General features: G+C 38.0%; 1 protein-coding gene across 6 annotated transcripts in view; it reads right to left on the bottom strand.

Moving 5' to 3' along the window:
• The window catches only part of Ptpn4 (protein tyrosine phosphatase non-receptor type 4), a 146442-nt gene that overhangs the window by 42533 nt on the left and 87485 nt on the right, over positions 1-16424 (bottom strand). For all 6 annotated transcript variants that reach the window (XM_070021869.1, XM_070021870.1, XM_070021871.1 and 3 more), the window contains 2 exons: positions 5434-5502; positions 2335-2460 (listed from right to left, as the gene is read on the bottom strand). In XM_070021869.1, the coding sequence (XP_069877970.1) occupies positions 2335-2460; positions 5434-5502 (195 nt within the window). The remainder of the gene's footprint in view (positions 1-2334; positions 2461-5433; positions 5503-16424) is intronic.

Below are 16424 nucleotides of genomic sequence, written 5' to 3'. Positions count from 1 at the left end.
CAAAGCAATAATCACATAAATACTGCCATTGCAACTGATTGAAATATCTAACAGTTAAATACTTATGTGCCAGGCATAGTTCTAAATTTTTTTTGGGGGGGGGTCAGTTGGGGGCTTGAACTAAGGGCTTGAGCACTGTCCCTGAGCCTCTTTTTGCTCAAGGCTAGCACTCAACCACTTGAGCCACAGTGCCACTTCCAGTTTTTGAGTGGTTAATTGGAGATAAGAATCTTACGGGGACTGTTCTGCCTGGACTGGCTTCAAACCATGATCCTCAAGATCTCAGCCTCCTGAGTAGTAGGATTACAGATATGAGCTACTGATGCCCAGCTATGTCCTAAATACTTTACATATATTCCTCCATTTAATGTTCTATCAATACTATAAGAAAGACTTACACACAAATAGAATTTGGTAGATGAGGAAAATGAGATGGAAATGTATCATCTTGTCCAAGGTTCAAGTGTCCAGTGACTATAAGGTCCATGCTCTTAATCGCCACACACAATAATGTCTCTTTAGAAATAAACCGTTTCTCAAATCATCTCTAAAAATTGTTTCACTAACCAGAAAACTCAGTGCTACTGCTGACTAATTACATGAATCATTTGATTTAAAGTCCTTTGATCTCCTAAGTATTGCCATACTGCTTAGTGGTGTGTTATCAAATGGAAAAATGGCTGGCTCCAAAAGGGAGGAAAAAACAAGGTTCTGAAATTTCTTCAAAAAAGATGATTAGCCTTTGAATAAATGCATGTTTTATTAAGGAAAGATGATGTTGTAATATGCAATTGGCAAGACAGAAATCACTGTATCCAGTTTTTCCAATAAGGAAAAGAGCTGGTGAACGGAATGGTTTACATATTTTATGTCAAGCATGGTAGAGCTTTATTCAGTTGATAATACCCTAGCAGTCCTTAGCTTTAAGAGCTTATTCCAGATTTATTGAACATTAGAATATATAAAATATTTTTCCTTTATTTGTACTAATCATGCCATCTTGCCAAAAGTTCTTAATTTTTTAAAAAATGCCAGGGAAAACATGTCTCACTGAACTTTTTGAGTATGACAAGAATATTGTGGTTATGTAGAAGAATATTCTTATTCTTAGGAGACACAAGTTGGGAGTACCTGGGATGAAATTTCATGCTATCTGCAATTTGTTTTTCAGGCTTAAGCTAAAAAAAATGTATGTATGTATACATTTATATATACACACATATATACACATATATGCATTTAAAGTTATCTACAAAGTGCTAGTATATGAATATATATGTTTTTTTTTGTTTGTTTGTTTTTTTTGCTTATGTGGTGCTGGGGAATCGAACGCAGGGCCTCATGCATGCAAGGCAAGCGCTCTACCACTGAGCCACTTTCCCAGCCCCATGAATATATATGTTTAAGTATATAATGTCATCAGATGAGAAATGAGGGCTTTCCTCAGCTTCCTAGTTTCCATGCAAAATCGGATCCTTGAGATCCACTTAAGAGAAGCATTTCAAGGTCTCAAACCTTTCACGAGGTAAAAAGTTAGCAATGGTTTATTTTAGTGTGACAGGGCGAAAGTACAGAAAAATGGGAAAAAGAGAAACATTTCCTGCTTCTCATTCAGGAAATGGAAATTAAGACTCCTATAGAAAAATATTTCTAAGGGAAAATTGCCTCAAATTCTATATTCCATATAAAACTTCAAGCATTTTAATAAGTGAGTCTTTAGGGTGAAAAAGTATGTCAATATGTTGGTACAAATTTGCTTGCTATTATCTTAATTATATAAAACATATGATAAAAATTAAGATAATCAGCCATGATAAAATTAAGATAATCAGCAGCTTTGGCTAATACATGCTTATTATCTATACCAAAATATACAGCTTTTGTGAGAAGTGCTAGACAGAAGGACATACTCAGTAAGTGTTGAATCACACAGCTCTTTTTAGCACAGTTATAGCTAAGCTTATAGGGCTAGTGTTGGAAATCTCTTTCTAGGGCACAGAAGTTGCTAGAGCTGTGAGTCATAATGACTTACATAGCATTTTCAAATAACTTATATTCCCTTAGAAATTGTGATGTGAACCTAATGGAAATGGATTGTATGAAAACAATCACATGAGTTTTCTAAGTCCCCTAAAAGACCTTGATGTAAGGATCTAGGTACCCTACGTAACACTTTCATGGAAAGCAGCAACTAGAGAAAGAACAATGCTCTGGAGCAATAAAAATCATGCTTGGTAAAGTTCCATTATTATCTATGTTGATTCGGGGAATGGAAAATAAAGCCAATAATTTAGAAATTAGCAAAATGAAAACTTAATCCTGCTTTGTACTTACTGATTAGGAGTTCCAGGTGGAGATCTTGATGGAAGGCTTTGTGTTTCTAACCTGTCATCAGATACTGAATTTCTGCTTACTACTTCCCAATCCATTAATTTCCGTGCCAATGGCTTACTAGGGGATCTGCAGATATAATTTAAGTAATATGTGGAAAAGCTTTAGGCCAGGTTTCAGCAGCTCATGCTTATAATCCTAGCCATATCTAGAGGACTGAGGTTCAAGGCCAGTCCAGGTAAAATAGTTCACTAGACTTTACCTATAAAATAATCAACTATCTGCCTATAAAAAAAAAAAATCACAAAATTTTAGTTGAAGCACCTCAGTAGAATAAAAACACAAGAATTTTCAGTCATAGTTCATAAAACACAGACTGTTATTAAGTAAATTTTCATGTGCTTCAGATTTTCCATAATAATAATTACTTTCCTTAAAGATGACCATCACTTTTTCTTCTCACCTGGTACTATGTCCAGACATACAGATGTATAAATTAGAAAAATTATCAAGCAATACTGTATAAATTAAAAAAAACCCTCAATCAAGGCACAAAACAAATGTAACATTAAATCATCTAATTAAACTGAAATAATAAGATCATTATTTACCACTTTCCTAATACATAACAACTTTGAGGGTTTATTAACCATAGTTAAAAGATCAAATACTTTCACTTTCTAAGAGAAAAAAATCATTTGAAGAAGAAAAAACCAATATACTTACCTTATATAATTTGTCACAACACTTATTTCTTGTTAATGTACTAAATGTGTGAAATGCTTTGAATTTAAAACTAAACTTCAGGTATTTTGTTTTATTAACAGTTTTAACCTCAGAGACCCACCCACTCAAGCTTGCTGTCTATGTTTCCTGTTGAATGTGGAAATTTCAGAGAAAAAAATACCACACTGCATCAGTGTGTTTGCAATGTGGTAAGTTTATTTTCTGACCATGGCATCTTATTTTTCTATCATATGAAAACCCTGTTTTATATTCTTCGTAGATACTATTATATAACAACTAAGCAATTCAAATATATAAGAAAAAAAGTAACTTACTTAATTATTGTTAAAAATCTTACTATATGGAATGTTTAAGGAGAAATCTTTTTAATTTATGCTGCCTATTAAGTTCCAAGAAAGATAAAAATTCTTTACCACTGTACCAAAATGACTTAACAGTTGCTAACATAGAGAATTTTGTAGATATCTACCAAATAATTACAATATAATTCTGATTTATTAGAAAGAAAAATGGGAGGCTGGGAAGGTGGCTCAGTGGTAGAGTGCTTGCCTTGCATGCATGAGGCCTTGGGTTCGATTCCTCAGCACCACATAAGCAAAAAGAAAAAAGCTGGAAGTAGCGCTGTGGCTCAAGTGGTAGAGCAAGCGCTAGCCTTGAGCCTTGAGGTGAAGAGCTGAGGGACACCGCCCAGGCCCAGAGTTCAGGCCCCACGACCAGACCCCCCCCCAAAAAGAAAAATGATCACAGAAGTTTAGATTTTGCCATAGAATGGTTTAACGTTTTTAAAATGTCTTCCCTTGACTCAGAGGTAGAAGGTTTGCTTAGCATGTAAAAGGTCTCTTGGGCTTAAGCTCCTGCATTGCAAAAAAAAGTAAAACTTCCCAGTTGAGAACTTATTTTAAGGAGAATTCTAAAAGCTCCAGAAAATAATTAGTATATAAGTGTTCTTTGGGGCTCCTCACGCTAGAATTCTAGATTTACCACTATTCATTGAATAACATTTAAAAAATGTTAAGTTCATATTTCAATAATGAATATACAAATAAGATAAAGATGTAATGGCTTATATCTGAGATCTAATGTGATATTTCTTTTCTTCCAGAAACACACAAAAAAAGAACTTTTAAAGCTGAAGAACAAAATGTAAACACAGTAAAAATAAAAAGCAAATTCTTTAATTACTGTTACTGAAACCCTTAAGCTTCCCAGCAGTATATGCCAAACACATTATGATTTTTGCCCCTGGTCTTTATTTTTCTGGTATCAGGGTCTTTAAACTCAGCTGCTCAGCAAACAAGAGAAAGTGAGTTAAAAAATGTTGGAAACTACCATTTCAGCCAAACTACCACCTCAGCTTTTTGCTGTTTATTCTGGAGACAGAGTTTTGCAGACTTTTCTGCCTGGGATATCTTTAAACAGTAATCTTCTGGGTCTTAGCCTCCTGAGTAGCTAGGATTACAGGTGTCAGCCACCAACATTATTGAAAACAAACTCCTGTTTCAAACAAACCTCTTATGTAATTGATCATCAATTTCTACTTTCATCTTTGTTTCCTATTCTCTATTTCACCAGTTCATGCCTCTACTGGTTTTACTTGGATTACTTCAATTATCTTCTAATTGGTCTCTGGATACCCAATCTCCACTTACTAATCTTTGCTTATGAAAGTATTTTCAAAAACATAAATATGATCATTATATTTTCTATCTTCATGGCATTTCTTTACATATTATATACTTAATATTTATGAAACAGATTTTTATTAACTATATGAATTTTCTTGCTCATGAAAGTATTTTCTAAAACATAAATATGCAAACTGTCTCTAGCAGACTAAAAGTTAGAATAAATGGCAACAGTACGACTAGGGCTAGATAACATGTCCTTGGATTTCACAAAAATGTCTTAAAAAAGGAGACAAACTTTTAATAAAATGTCATATTAATAATATGATCTGATTTAGCCTATTCCAAGCTCCAATAATTGCATGCCTGTTTTATATATATTTAAAAACAAGAATTAGGGGCTGGAAAGGTGGCTCATTGGTAGAGCACTTGCCTTGCATGCTCAAGGCCCTGGGTTCGATTCCTCAGCACCACATAAGAAAAAAGAAAAAAGCCGGAAGTGGCGCTGTGGCTCAAGTGGTAGAGCGCTAGCCTTGAGGTGAAGCGCCCAGGCCCAGAGTTCAGGCCCCACGACCGGACCCAAAAAACAAACAAACAAACAAACAAACAAGAATTAGTGTATCAGCATAATTTACTGTGTAATTAAGGATCACATGATTATTCTGCAATCACTTAAGACAATTTTAAAAATAATTTTAATACTTAAAAAACACACACAAAAGTGACTTACCTTGCAAACACCCTGTCTTTATTTGCTTTTTCTTTGCCATATTGAACTGACTGGACTTCAGTTCTGCCACTAAAATATATAAACATGTATAATATCTTAAAGAGAATTATAAAATAGATAACATTCATATATAAAATACATTATATACAATTTTGTGAGATACTTCTAACAAAAGAAAAGGATAAAATAGTAAAATAAGGAAAGACTGGACCATATTTTGGTTCCAACTGTACAGATGAAGCTTAATTACAGTTATTCTATTAATGAACAAAGAAATATGTTTCATAGACATTTCATTTTCTATTACTTTCTTGTTGAGAATAAGAAATAATTTAGCATGACAGAATTCCTTGCAAAAGCCCTCTGAGTCAAAGATAAGTTACCATGCTCAAATCAAACAAGTTCCACCAACCTGCCTGCCCTTCCCCTCAGCAGGATTGGGATCTAGTCAATGTCTCCATTGTAACATGCTGTAACATGGAGGAGTTTGGGCAGCTACCTTTCTTTGGGCAAACTTTGCTTCCTTTTTCACTGCTGATGATCACAGGTAGAAAGATTCCCTCCACATCCAGAAAAAGGTAATTTCAGTAAGTTATGCACTATATGTCCTGAAACTAATTTCATAGCACACTTTTTTTTTTTTTTTTTTTTTTGGTCGGTCGTGGGGCTTGAACTCTGGGCCTGGGCGCTGTCCTTGTGCTCTTCAGCTCAAGGCAAGTACTCTACTGCTTGAGCCACAGTGCCACTTCCGGTTTTCTAGTGGTTTATTGGAGATAAGCGTCTCACAGACTTTCCTGCCCACGCTGGCTTTGAACCGTAATCCTCAGATTTCAGCCTCCTGGGTAGCTAGGATTACAGGCATGAGCCACTGGCACCCAGCTCATAGCATACTTTTAAGTATGCCATTTATACAGAGGAAGTGATTCCTCTCTGTGGCTTAACAATGTGTTCAGGCCAATTTTGTTATAAAAGCTTGGTTTTCAGAGACTGTTACTTATGGCATCCTGTTACTTCAGTATGAACATAAAATAATATAGTAAATATAACTACTTACAAATGTAGCTATAAAATGTACATACAAGTATCCAAAGCAAATGTAAGGCTATATTCCACAGATAAATATCAATACATGTAAATTGACTGACAAGCTTGTAAGGAATAGTAGCGTATTTTTTTCGGGGGGGGGGAACAGTAGTAACTTTGAACCTAGGGCGTTGTGCTTGCTAGTCAGTTATTCTACCACTTGAGCCAAAAACTATTAGTCTCTAGCATCTTTTTTTAAGCATTGATAAGTTGCAAGTTTCCACTGAAAATAGGTAGTAAATAAATTTCACTAAGTAGTAGTTTCACTGGGTGAGGACAGGAGGGTAAAACCAGGAGAGGGCAAGGAAAGGGGTGACACTGTCCAAAAAGAAATGTACTCTTTACCTGACTTATATCACTATAACCCCTCTGTACATCACCTTTACAGTAACAACAGGGTTGAGAATGTGCCTTTGTGGTGGAGAACTTGCCTGGCATGCTTAAAGACCTGGGTTCCATTCCTCAGTACCACATAAACAGAAAAAGCCAGAAGTGGTACTGTGGCTCTAGGGATAGAGTGCTAGCCTTGAGCAAAAGAAGCTCAGGAACAATTTCCAGGCCCTGAGTTCAAGGCCCAGGACTGACAAAAATAAATAAATAAATAATTTAAAAAATGTACTCATTACCTGTTACATAACTGTAACACCCTTTATAGTAACAATAAAAAATAAAAAAATTAAAATGATTAAGTAGTTTTACCAGTTTCGTATTTCCGTTTTAGAATACTGATTTCAGTGCCTTGGAATAGATGTGTGTACATATGAGAAATTGGTAGAGAAAGTAATAAATCTGATATTTCCAGTTCATTTTCTGATGAAAGTAATACTTTGACACTTTAAATAACACAACAATATTTCCAACTATGACTCATTATGAAGGGAAAAAAAGCTTATTTAGTACATACTCCATTAGGTATAGAACTATGTTTAGTTAAACATCTGTCATGCTTTTGTTCCTATCTCGTTTATATGATTAATCATTCTGATGATTAAAAATTATTTCAGACACATTTTTAAAGTTTCTAAGAACTATAAACATAAAATTTAGTCTTTTTTTTTTTTTTTGGTTGGTCATGGGGCTTGAACTCTGGGCCTGGGCACTGTCCTTCAGCTTTTCAGCTCAAGGTTAGTACTCTACCATTTGAGCCACAGCTGGCACTTCCGGTTTCTGGTGGTTTACTATTTCCTGCCTTGGCTAGCTTTGAACGGTGATCCTGAGACCTCAGCCTTCTGTGTAGCTAGGATTACAGTTGTGAGCCACCGGTGCCCGGCTAAAATTTAATCTTGAAAACTATAACTATGTACAATTTGTGTACATGAATTTAATGTACACTGAGCTGTCCAGGCCCCAATTCTTTCTTGTGCACTGCTGCCTCTAAGTGATTATCTGGATTCTTTTGCCATGTGGCTTTCTATTAAGCTCACAGGGCAAGGGAAAAGCTCAGAAAAGTGGAAAAAGGAAGAATGGAAAAGTGCCAGATGTTCAAAGTGGCTTTAACCGTCTTGAGGATAGCAGAGAATGAGAAACAGCACCTTGTAGATGCTTCCATCTTTGGCTAAAGCAGCAGTTCTCTGGCAGATTCAGGTTTAGCTTTGGGGACTCCAAGCCCACAGATGACCCATCATTTGATCCTTAGGCATTACTCCTTTCTATAATACTTTTCTGCCCTTTTGCTTCCCAACCTAACACCGGTGTAACAAATTTCCTCAATTGAATTGCTTTGTTTGGAATATCAAAAGAACTTTCTGTTTCTCTAACTGAATCCTGACTGACATATTAATGTGCCAGCAAGCTTAAATGGAACTCTATTATTCTGAAGACTGGATTAATAACTATCTTTTAGAGCAGAGAGAAAGTACAATTGCTCAACATATGCTTTAAAAAAAATGTTTGCCAATCCTGGGGCTTGAATTCAGGGCCTGGGAACTGTCCCTGAGCCTCTGTGCTCAAGGCTAGCACTCTACCACTTGAGCCACAGCCCCTCTTCTGGCTTTTTCTGCATAGTTTATTGGAGATAAGAGTCTCACAGACTTTCCTGCTCCACTGGGTTTGAAAGGTGATCCTCAGATCTCAGCCTCCTGAGTAGCTAGGATTGCAGGTGTGAGCCACCAGTGCACAGCTAATATATGCTTATTTCAAATAATTCAAGCAACATAAAAAAGCATAACAAAAAACAATTGTAAATCTCAGCCTTGTCACTCATATCTCATCATCACAAACAGATAAGACCATTCTTCTAACTTCACCTACACAAAGAAAAGGCTAGAGATGTAGAGATAATCTTATCTGTTTACAGCAGATAGTTTTATTTTTCATTGTATTTTATTAATATTTTTTTGGGGGTCCGGTCGTGGGGCCTGAACTCTGGGCCTGGGCCCTGTCCCTCAGCTCTTCAGCTCAAGGCTAGCGCTCCACCACTTGAGCCACAGTGCCACTTCTGGCTTTTTTCTTTTTGCCTATGTGGTGCTGAGGAATCGAACCCAGGGCCTCAGGCATGCAAGGCAAGCACTCTACCACTGAGCCACCTTCCCAGCCCCATGTATTTTACTTTTTTTGAGATTGGATCTCATATTACCCAAGCTGGCTTAATATTCCTGACTGAATTTCTTCTGCTACAACCTAGAATGATAGGGAACGGGCAGGAGAAGAGAATGTTTAGAAATGGTATTCATTAAAAAGATTTATAGGGAGCTGGGAATATGGCTCAGTGGTAGAGTGCTTTCCTTGCATGCATGAGGCCCTGGGTTCAAGTCTTCGCCACCACATAAGCAGAAAAAGCCGGAAGTGGTGCTGTAGCTCAAGTGGTAGAGCAATAGCTTTGAGCTGAAGAGCTGAGGGACAGTGTCCAGGCCCAGAATTGAGACCCCATGACGAACAAAAACAAAACAAAACAACAACAAAAAGATTTAGAAATCCTTAAAAGCTTCTGTTTACTAATATTTAAAATTATATGCTCCTAATTTTGTCCATAGAGATTCAAATACATCACTTGCTTCTTCCAACTTAGTTTGTAGAAGCTGAAGATGTGGCTCAGTGACTGACTGCCTGCCTAGCAAGCTAGAGTGCCTGAGTTCAAACTCTAGTAACACACAGAAAAAGAGAAAGAACAAGAAAGATAAAGGAAGGAAAGGAATTCTATTTTACTTTGTAAAAGTATGTATCATTTTAATTTTAATCTCTAGTCTCTTTAATCTCAGGATCTTCTTGGATTATTTAAACTCTTGGTTGGCTTAGTTTTATGATTAAGTAGATGTTTACTAAGGACTCAGAAATGCTGTATAAGCTGAGATCTGGCATACTAAATGATGTCTATTATTTTTGAATGGCAATCTGGTGGCTAGTACTTTTCAAGTTACCTTTTTTCTTTAGAGCTTAGTAGAGGAAGGTGGCCCACAGCTATGCAATCCATGAAGAAGTTTTATTTGAGATGTACACTGTTTAAAAATCCCTAATCTGATCCAATAAAACTCTTGCAAAATTGATCCCAGAACAGAGGAAATAAATAATAAATATCAAGAATGAGAGAAGCAAAATTACTACAGATTCTGTTTTTTTTTTTGGGTCCGGTCATGGGGCCTGAACTCTGGGCCTGGGCACTGTCCCTCAGCTCTTCAGCTCAAGGCTAGCTCTACCACTTGAGCCACAGCGCCACTTCCAGCTTTTTTCTTTTTGCTTATGTGGTGCTGAGGAATCGAGCCCAGGGCCTCATGCATGCAAGGCAAGTGCTCTACCACTGAGCCACCTTCCCAGCCCTTACTACAGATTCTGTAGCTACCAAAATAATAGTAGGGAATGTTATGAACAATAAAATCAACAATGTTGATGAAATGTAAAAATTTGCTGAAAGGTAAACATTACCAATGCTTGCTCAAGAAAAAAGAAAAATTAATTTTCTAAATTAATTTATCTATTGAATATTTTGAATGTGTTGATCAAAAAATCTTTCCATAAAAACACTGATCCAAGCTGGGCACTGGTGGCTCATGCCTGTAATGCTAGCTACTCAGGAAGCTGAGATCTGAGGATTGCAGTTCAAAGCCAGTGAGGCAGGAAAAGTCCCAGTGAGACTCTGACCTCCAATTTAACCACTCAAAAACAGGAAGTGGAGCTGTGGCTCAAAGTGGTAGAGCACTCACCTTGATCAACAGAGCTAAGGACAGGGCCCAGGCCCAGAGTTCAAGCCACACAACCAACAAAAAACAAAAACAAAAACAAAAAATACTGATTAAAAAAACTGGGAAGCCGGGCGCTGGTGGCTCATGCCTGTAATCCTAGCTACTCAGGAGGCTGAGATCTGAGGATCACGGTTCAAAGCCAGCCCGGGCAGGAAAGACTGTGAGACTCCTATCTCCAATAAACCACCAGAAAACCGGAAGTGGCGCTGTAGCGCAAGTGTTAGAGCACTCGCCTTGAGCTGAAGAGCTGAGGGACAGTGCCCAGGCCCAGAGTTCAAGCCCCACGACCGACAAAAAAAAAACTGGGAAAGAGTGAAGGGATAACATTGTCCAAAAAGAAATTTACTCTTTATCTAACTTACGTAATTGCAACCATTGTGTACAAAACTTCTATAGTAACAATAAAAATAATAACAGCTAGGCACCAATGGCTCACGCCTGTAATCCTAGCTACTCAGGAGGCTGAGATCTGAGGATCATAGTTCAAAGCCAGCCCAGGCAGCCAAGCAAGTCTGTGAGACTCTTATCTCCAATAAACCACTAGAAAACTGGAAGTGGTGCTGTAGCTCAAGCGGTAGAGCACTCACCTTGAGCTGAAGAGGTGAGGGATAGTGCCCAAGCCCAGAGTTCAAGCCCCACAACCAACAACAACAACAACAAAGAGTAGTGATCCAAAGTCAGGTGCTGGTAGCTCACACCTGTATCCTAACTACTCAAGAGGCTGAGGTCTGAGAACCAAGGTTCAAAGCAGTTAGGGCAATAAAGCCTTATGAGACTTGGGCTAGGAAGGTGGCTCAGTGGTAGAGTGCCTGCTTTGCATGCATGAAGCCCTGGGTTCAGTTCCTCAGCACCTCATAACCAGAAAAAGCCAAAAGTGGCACTATGGCTCAAGTGGTAGAGCACTCGCCTTGAGCTGAAGAGCTGAGGGACAGCGCTCAGGCCCAGAGTTCAAGCCCCATGACCGACCCCCCCCTCCCAAAAGTCTAGGAGACTCTTATCTCCAATTGACCACCAAAAAGCAGGAAGTAGAGCTGTGTCTCAAGTGGTAGAGATATCTTTGAGCAAAAACGCTCAGGGACAGCACCCAGGTCAAGTTTAAGCACCCGGGCCCTGAGTTCAAACCCTAAAACTGGTACACACACACACACACACACACACACACACACACACACACACACACACACACACACACACACACACACACACACACACACACACACACACACACACACACACACACACACACACACACACACACACACACACACACACACACACACAGCTCTAGGTCAAGTTTAAGCACCCGGGCCCTGAGTTCAAACCCTAAAACTGGTACACACACACACACACACACACACACACACACACACACACACACACACACACACACACACACACACACACACACACACACACACACACACAGCTCTAGATGGATAAACTGGTAAATTTCTATCAAACATTTAAAATAGAAATATCATTATTATGAATACTCTTCCTGAAAATTCAGATTTCTAAACTTGTCCAATAAGGCCAACATTATTTGGATACTAAAAATCTGACAATATTGTTAAATAAATGACAGACCAATGTCATTCATGAATTCAGATGCAAAATTCCAAACAAAATTCCAGCATGTCAAATAGTATAAAAAGGGATTTATGGTCAAGTGGGGCTTATCCCAGGAACAGAGTGTCTGTTTAATATTTGAAACACACTAAAATTCATATTAAACTAAAAAGAAAACCATACGGTCATCTCCATAGTTGCAGATAAATATTTGACCAAAAAAACTTCAGACAAACAAACAGAAATAACCAATATGAAACCAATATCCAGCCTAATAAGAATATCAGGCTACTGAGAAATAGAAGGAATTTTCTCAATGAATATGAAATAAGAAGGCTTACAATAAAGATCATACTTAATAATGAAAGAGGACATGTTTTCTCCTAAGATGAAGAATAATACAAGGCTGTGTGCTATAATCACTGATACTTAATACCATCAACACTGTACTGAAGGTCCTAGCTAGGACAGTAAGGACAAAAGAAATAAAAACCAACAGAACAGAAGGGAAGATCCATAACTACCTTTACCCCCTAGTGAAAAAATGTGTTTGAGGTCTGGGAAGGTGGCTCAGTGGTAGAGCGCTTGCCTTGCATGCATGAGGCCCTGGGTTCAATTCCTCAGCACCAAATAAGCAAAACGAAAAAAGCCGGAAGTGGTGCTGTGGCTCAAGTCTCAAGTGGTACAGCGCTAGCCTTGAGCTGAAAAGCCCAGAGTTCAGGCCCCAAGACTAGACCCCTCCCCCCCCCCCCAAAAAAAAGAATCTGTTTGAAGCTATGAAAAAGGTCCTACAGTAAGTCAATTTAGTAAGGAATAAGATCAATAGTAAATAATGAAGTACATTCCTGTCTAATGGCAATGAACAGTCTGAAATTAAGTAAACAGTTAAAATATTAAGGCTAAAATTGCTAATGATGTCGAAATACTTGAACATAGAAAACTAAAAACATTAATAGAGGGCTGGGAAGGTGGCTCAGTGGTAAAGCGCTTGCCTTGCATGCCTGAGGCCCTGGGTTCGATTCCCAGCACCACATAAGCAAAAAGAAAAAAGCCGGAAGTGGCGCTGTGGCTCAAGTGGTAGAGCGCTAGCCTTGAGCTGAAGAGCTGAGGGACAGCGCCCAGGCCCAGAGTTCAGGCCCCACGACCGGACCCCCAAAAAAAAAAAAAACATTAATAGAAAATAGGACTCAAAGAAAAACAGGATTATTCTAAATCCTGGAATTTTGCTTTATTTTTATTTTTATTTTTTATTTTTTTTATTTTTTTTTGGGTCCGGTCGTGGGGCCTGAACTCTGGGCCTGGGTGCTGTCCCTCAGCTCTTCTGCTCAAGGCTAGCGCTCTACCACTTGAGCCACAGTGCCACTTCCGGCTTTTTTCTTTTTGCTTATGTGGTGCTGAGGAATCGAACCCAGGGCCTCATGCATGCAAGGCAAGCACTCTACCACTGAGCCATCTTCCCAGCCCTATTTTTATTTTTTAAGTAGCCATCTAAATGTTGAAAATAAATTGTTTCCATTTTTTTTTTTTTGTCGGTCGTGGGGCTTGAACTCTGGGCCCGGGCGTTGTCCCTCAGCTCTTCAACTCAAGGCGAGCGCTCTACCACTTGAGCTACAGCGCCCCTTCCATTTTTTTTAAAAAAAAGAAAAAATGGTTTGAGAAATGGGATCATCCAGTATTTACTAAAAAGAAAAAGAATTATAAGATGTAATATTTACTAGATATCAACAATCAAAAATTGGTATGTAGATTCAGCACAAAACCAAATAGACTTGCAAAAAGTTTTTTTTCTTTTTTTTTTTGTGCTGGTACTAGGGCATGAACTCAGATCTCACGTTCTTACTTGACTTTTTTGCTTTTATACCACTTGACCCACATCTCCAAGTCAGATTTTTGCTGATTAACTGGAGATAAACTTCTAATTTTGTCTTTGGGCTGCCTAAAAATAATGACCATCAGATCTCAGACACATGAGTGGCTCGGATTCTGGAGGTGAGCCATTAGTGCTTGGTTTCTTCTTCTGTCTCTTGTTTTCCCTGAGTAGGGATTGAAAAACTAATTCTAAAATTCAGCTGAGAATACAAAAGGCCTAGAACATTCCAAAGCATTTTTCAAAAAAAGAGAAAGTTAGAAAACTAATACTTCTGGAATTTAAGACCTAAAGTTGAGAAATAGGACCACACAAATATGAACAATTAACTTTCAACGAAAGTATAAAGGAACAACTAGGTATCTATAGGCAAAAAAAAAAAACACCTCAATACATATTCCATATCAACTATAAGAATTACATTCAAATAGATTATACATCTAAACATCACAGCTAAAACTATGTAATTTAAAATTTATTTTTTGTTATTGTGGTTACAGTTTACATCAATCAGATAATGAGTAAAATTTTATTTATTTATTTTTGCCAGTCCCTGGGCTTTGAACTCAGGGCCCAGGCACTGTCCCTGAGCTTCTTTTTTTTTTTTTTTTGCCAGTCATGGGGCCTGAACTCTGGGTCTAGGCTCTGTCCCTCAACTCTTCAGCTCAAGGCTAGCGCTCTACCACTGGAGCCACAGCACCACTTCTGGCTTTTTCTGCTTATGTGGTGCTGAGGAATCGAATCCAGGGCCTCATGCATGCAAGGCAAGCACTCTACCGCTGAGCCACCTTCCCAGCCCCCCTGAGCTTCTTTTGCTCAAGGCTAGCACTCTTACCACTGAGGTGCAGCACCATTTCAGCTTTTTCTGTGTATGTGGTACTGAGGAATCGAACCCAGGGCTTCATGCATGCTAGGCAAGCACTCTACCACTAAGCCACATTCCCAGGCCGTAATTTTTTTTTTTTTAAGAACAGGAATAAAACCTTTGTGATCTTGAGTTAGACAGATTTCTTATATATGAAAGAGTTATGAAAGAATAAATTGGCAATGAAGTTCACAAAAATTAAAAACTGGTAAATAATGAAGATAAGCAAGCACTGATGAGTTTGAGGGAAAAAGCAACACAATCTTTTCTTTTTTACAGTCCTGGGGAATGAACCCAGAACCTTATTCATGCTAGGAAGTGCTGTATCACTGCTACATCTCCACTCCTAAGCTGGAACTTTTATACACTGAGGGTGAGCTTATAAATTGTAAAAGTGCTTATTAAGTTAAACATTGCTTATTAAGTTAAATATACATATCTAGATATATCTACATCTATCTATATATATCTAATACCTGTCCATTCTACTCTTAGGTACTTACCCAAGAAAAATTAAAGCAACTGTTACATAAAGATTTCTGTATGAAAGTTCATAACAGTTTTATTTACAGCAGCCTAAACCTGGAAACTTAATATTCACCATTATATGAATGACTAAACAAATTACAGTATATCTACATAATGGAATACTAGTCAGCACACAGCTATCAATATAGGCAACAGTAGGGATGAGTTTTGAAGTAATTATGCTGAGTAAAAGTGAAAAGTGAAATGGTGTTGCTATAGGTAAAAATTTATTGAGTAAATCAGACATTACTATTTTCTTCTTACTTTAATATGAAGTTCATATTATAATATTAGTTTCCAGACTTGAGGTAATTTGTTTTACAGGTATTCTACATAATTGCCTATTCTATTTGTCAAGAGTGAATCCTAGATTTCATAAAGTAGATGCATTTAAACTGTGAGGCATTAAAGTCCTCTCTGTGTCTCTCTCCTCTCTTTCTCTTTTGTCCATCTTAAAGAGTTTAAACTCAGGGCTTGGACACTGTCCCTAAGCTTTTTTGCTCAAGGCTAGCACTAACATTTGAAACATAGCTGTATTTCTGGCTTTTTTGGTGGTTAATTGGGAAAAGTCTCAGACTTTCTAGCCTGGGCTGACTTTGAATTGCAATCCTCAGATCTTAAGCCTCCTGAGTAGCTAGGATTACAGGCATGAGCCATCAGTGCCTGGCTCCTTATTAATTTAGTATTTATTTATTAATCGGTCATGGGGCTTGAACTCTGGGCCTGGGTGCTGTCCCTGAGCTCTTCAGCTCAAGGCAAGTGCTCTACCATTGAGCCAAGGAGCCACTTGTTTTCTGGTGGTTAATTGTAGGTAGAATCTCATGGACTTTCCTGCCCAGGCTTGCTTTGAACCACAATCCTCAGATCTCAGCTTCCTTAGTAGTTAGAATTACAGGTGTGAGCC

Source organism: Dipodomys merriami, unplaced genomic scaffold (genome assembly GCF_024711535.1).
Source record: "Dipodomys merriami isolate MVZ:Mamm:240054 unplaced genomic scaffold, mDipMer1.0.p SCAF_146, whole genome shotgun sequence".
Taxonomy (NCBI): Eukaryota; Metazoa; Chordata; class Mammalia; order Rodentia; family Heteromyidae; genus Dipodomys; species Dipodomys merriami.
Note: the sequence above shows the minus strand (reverse complement) of the source record. Positions and strands in the feature narration are given on the sequence as shown.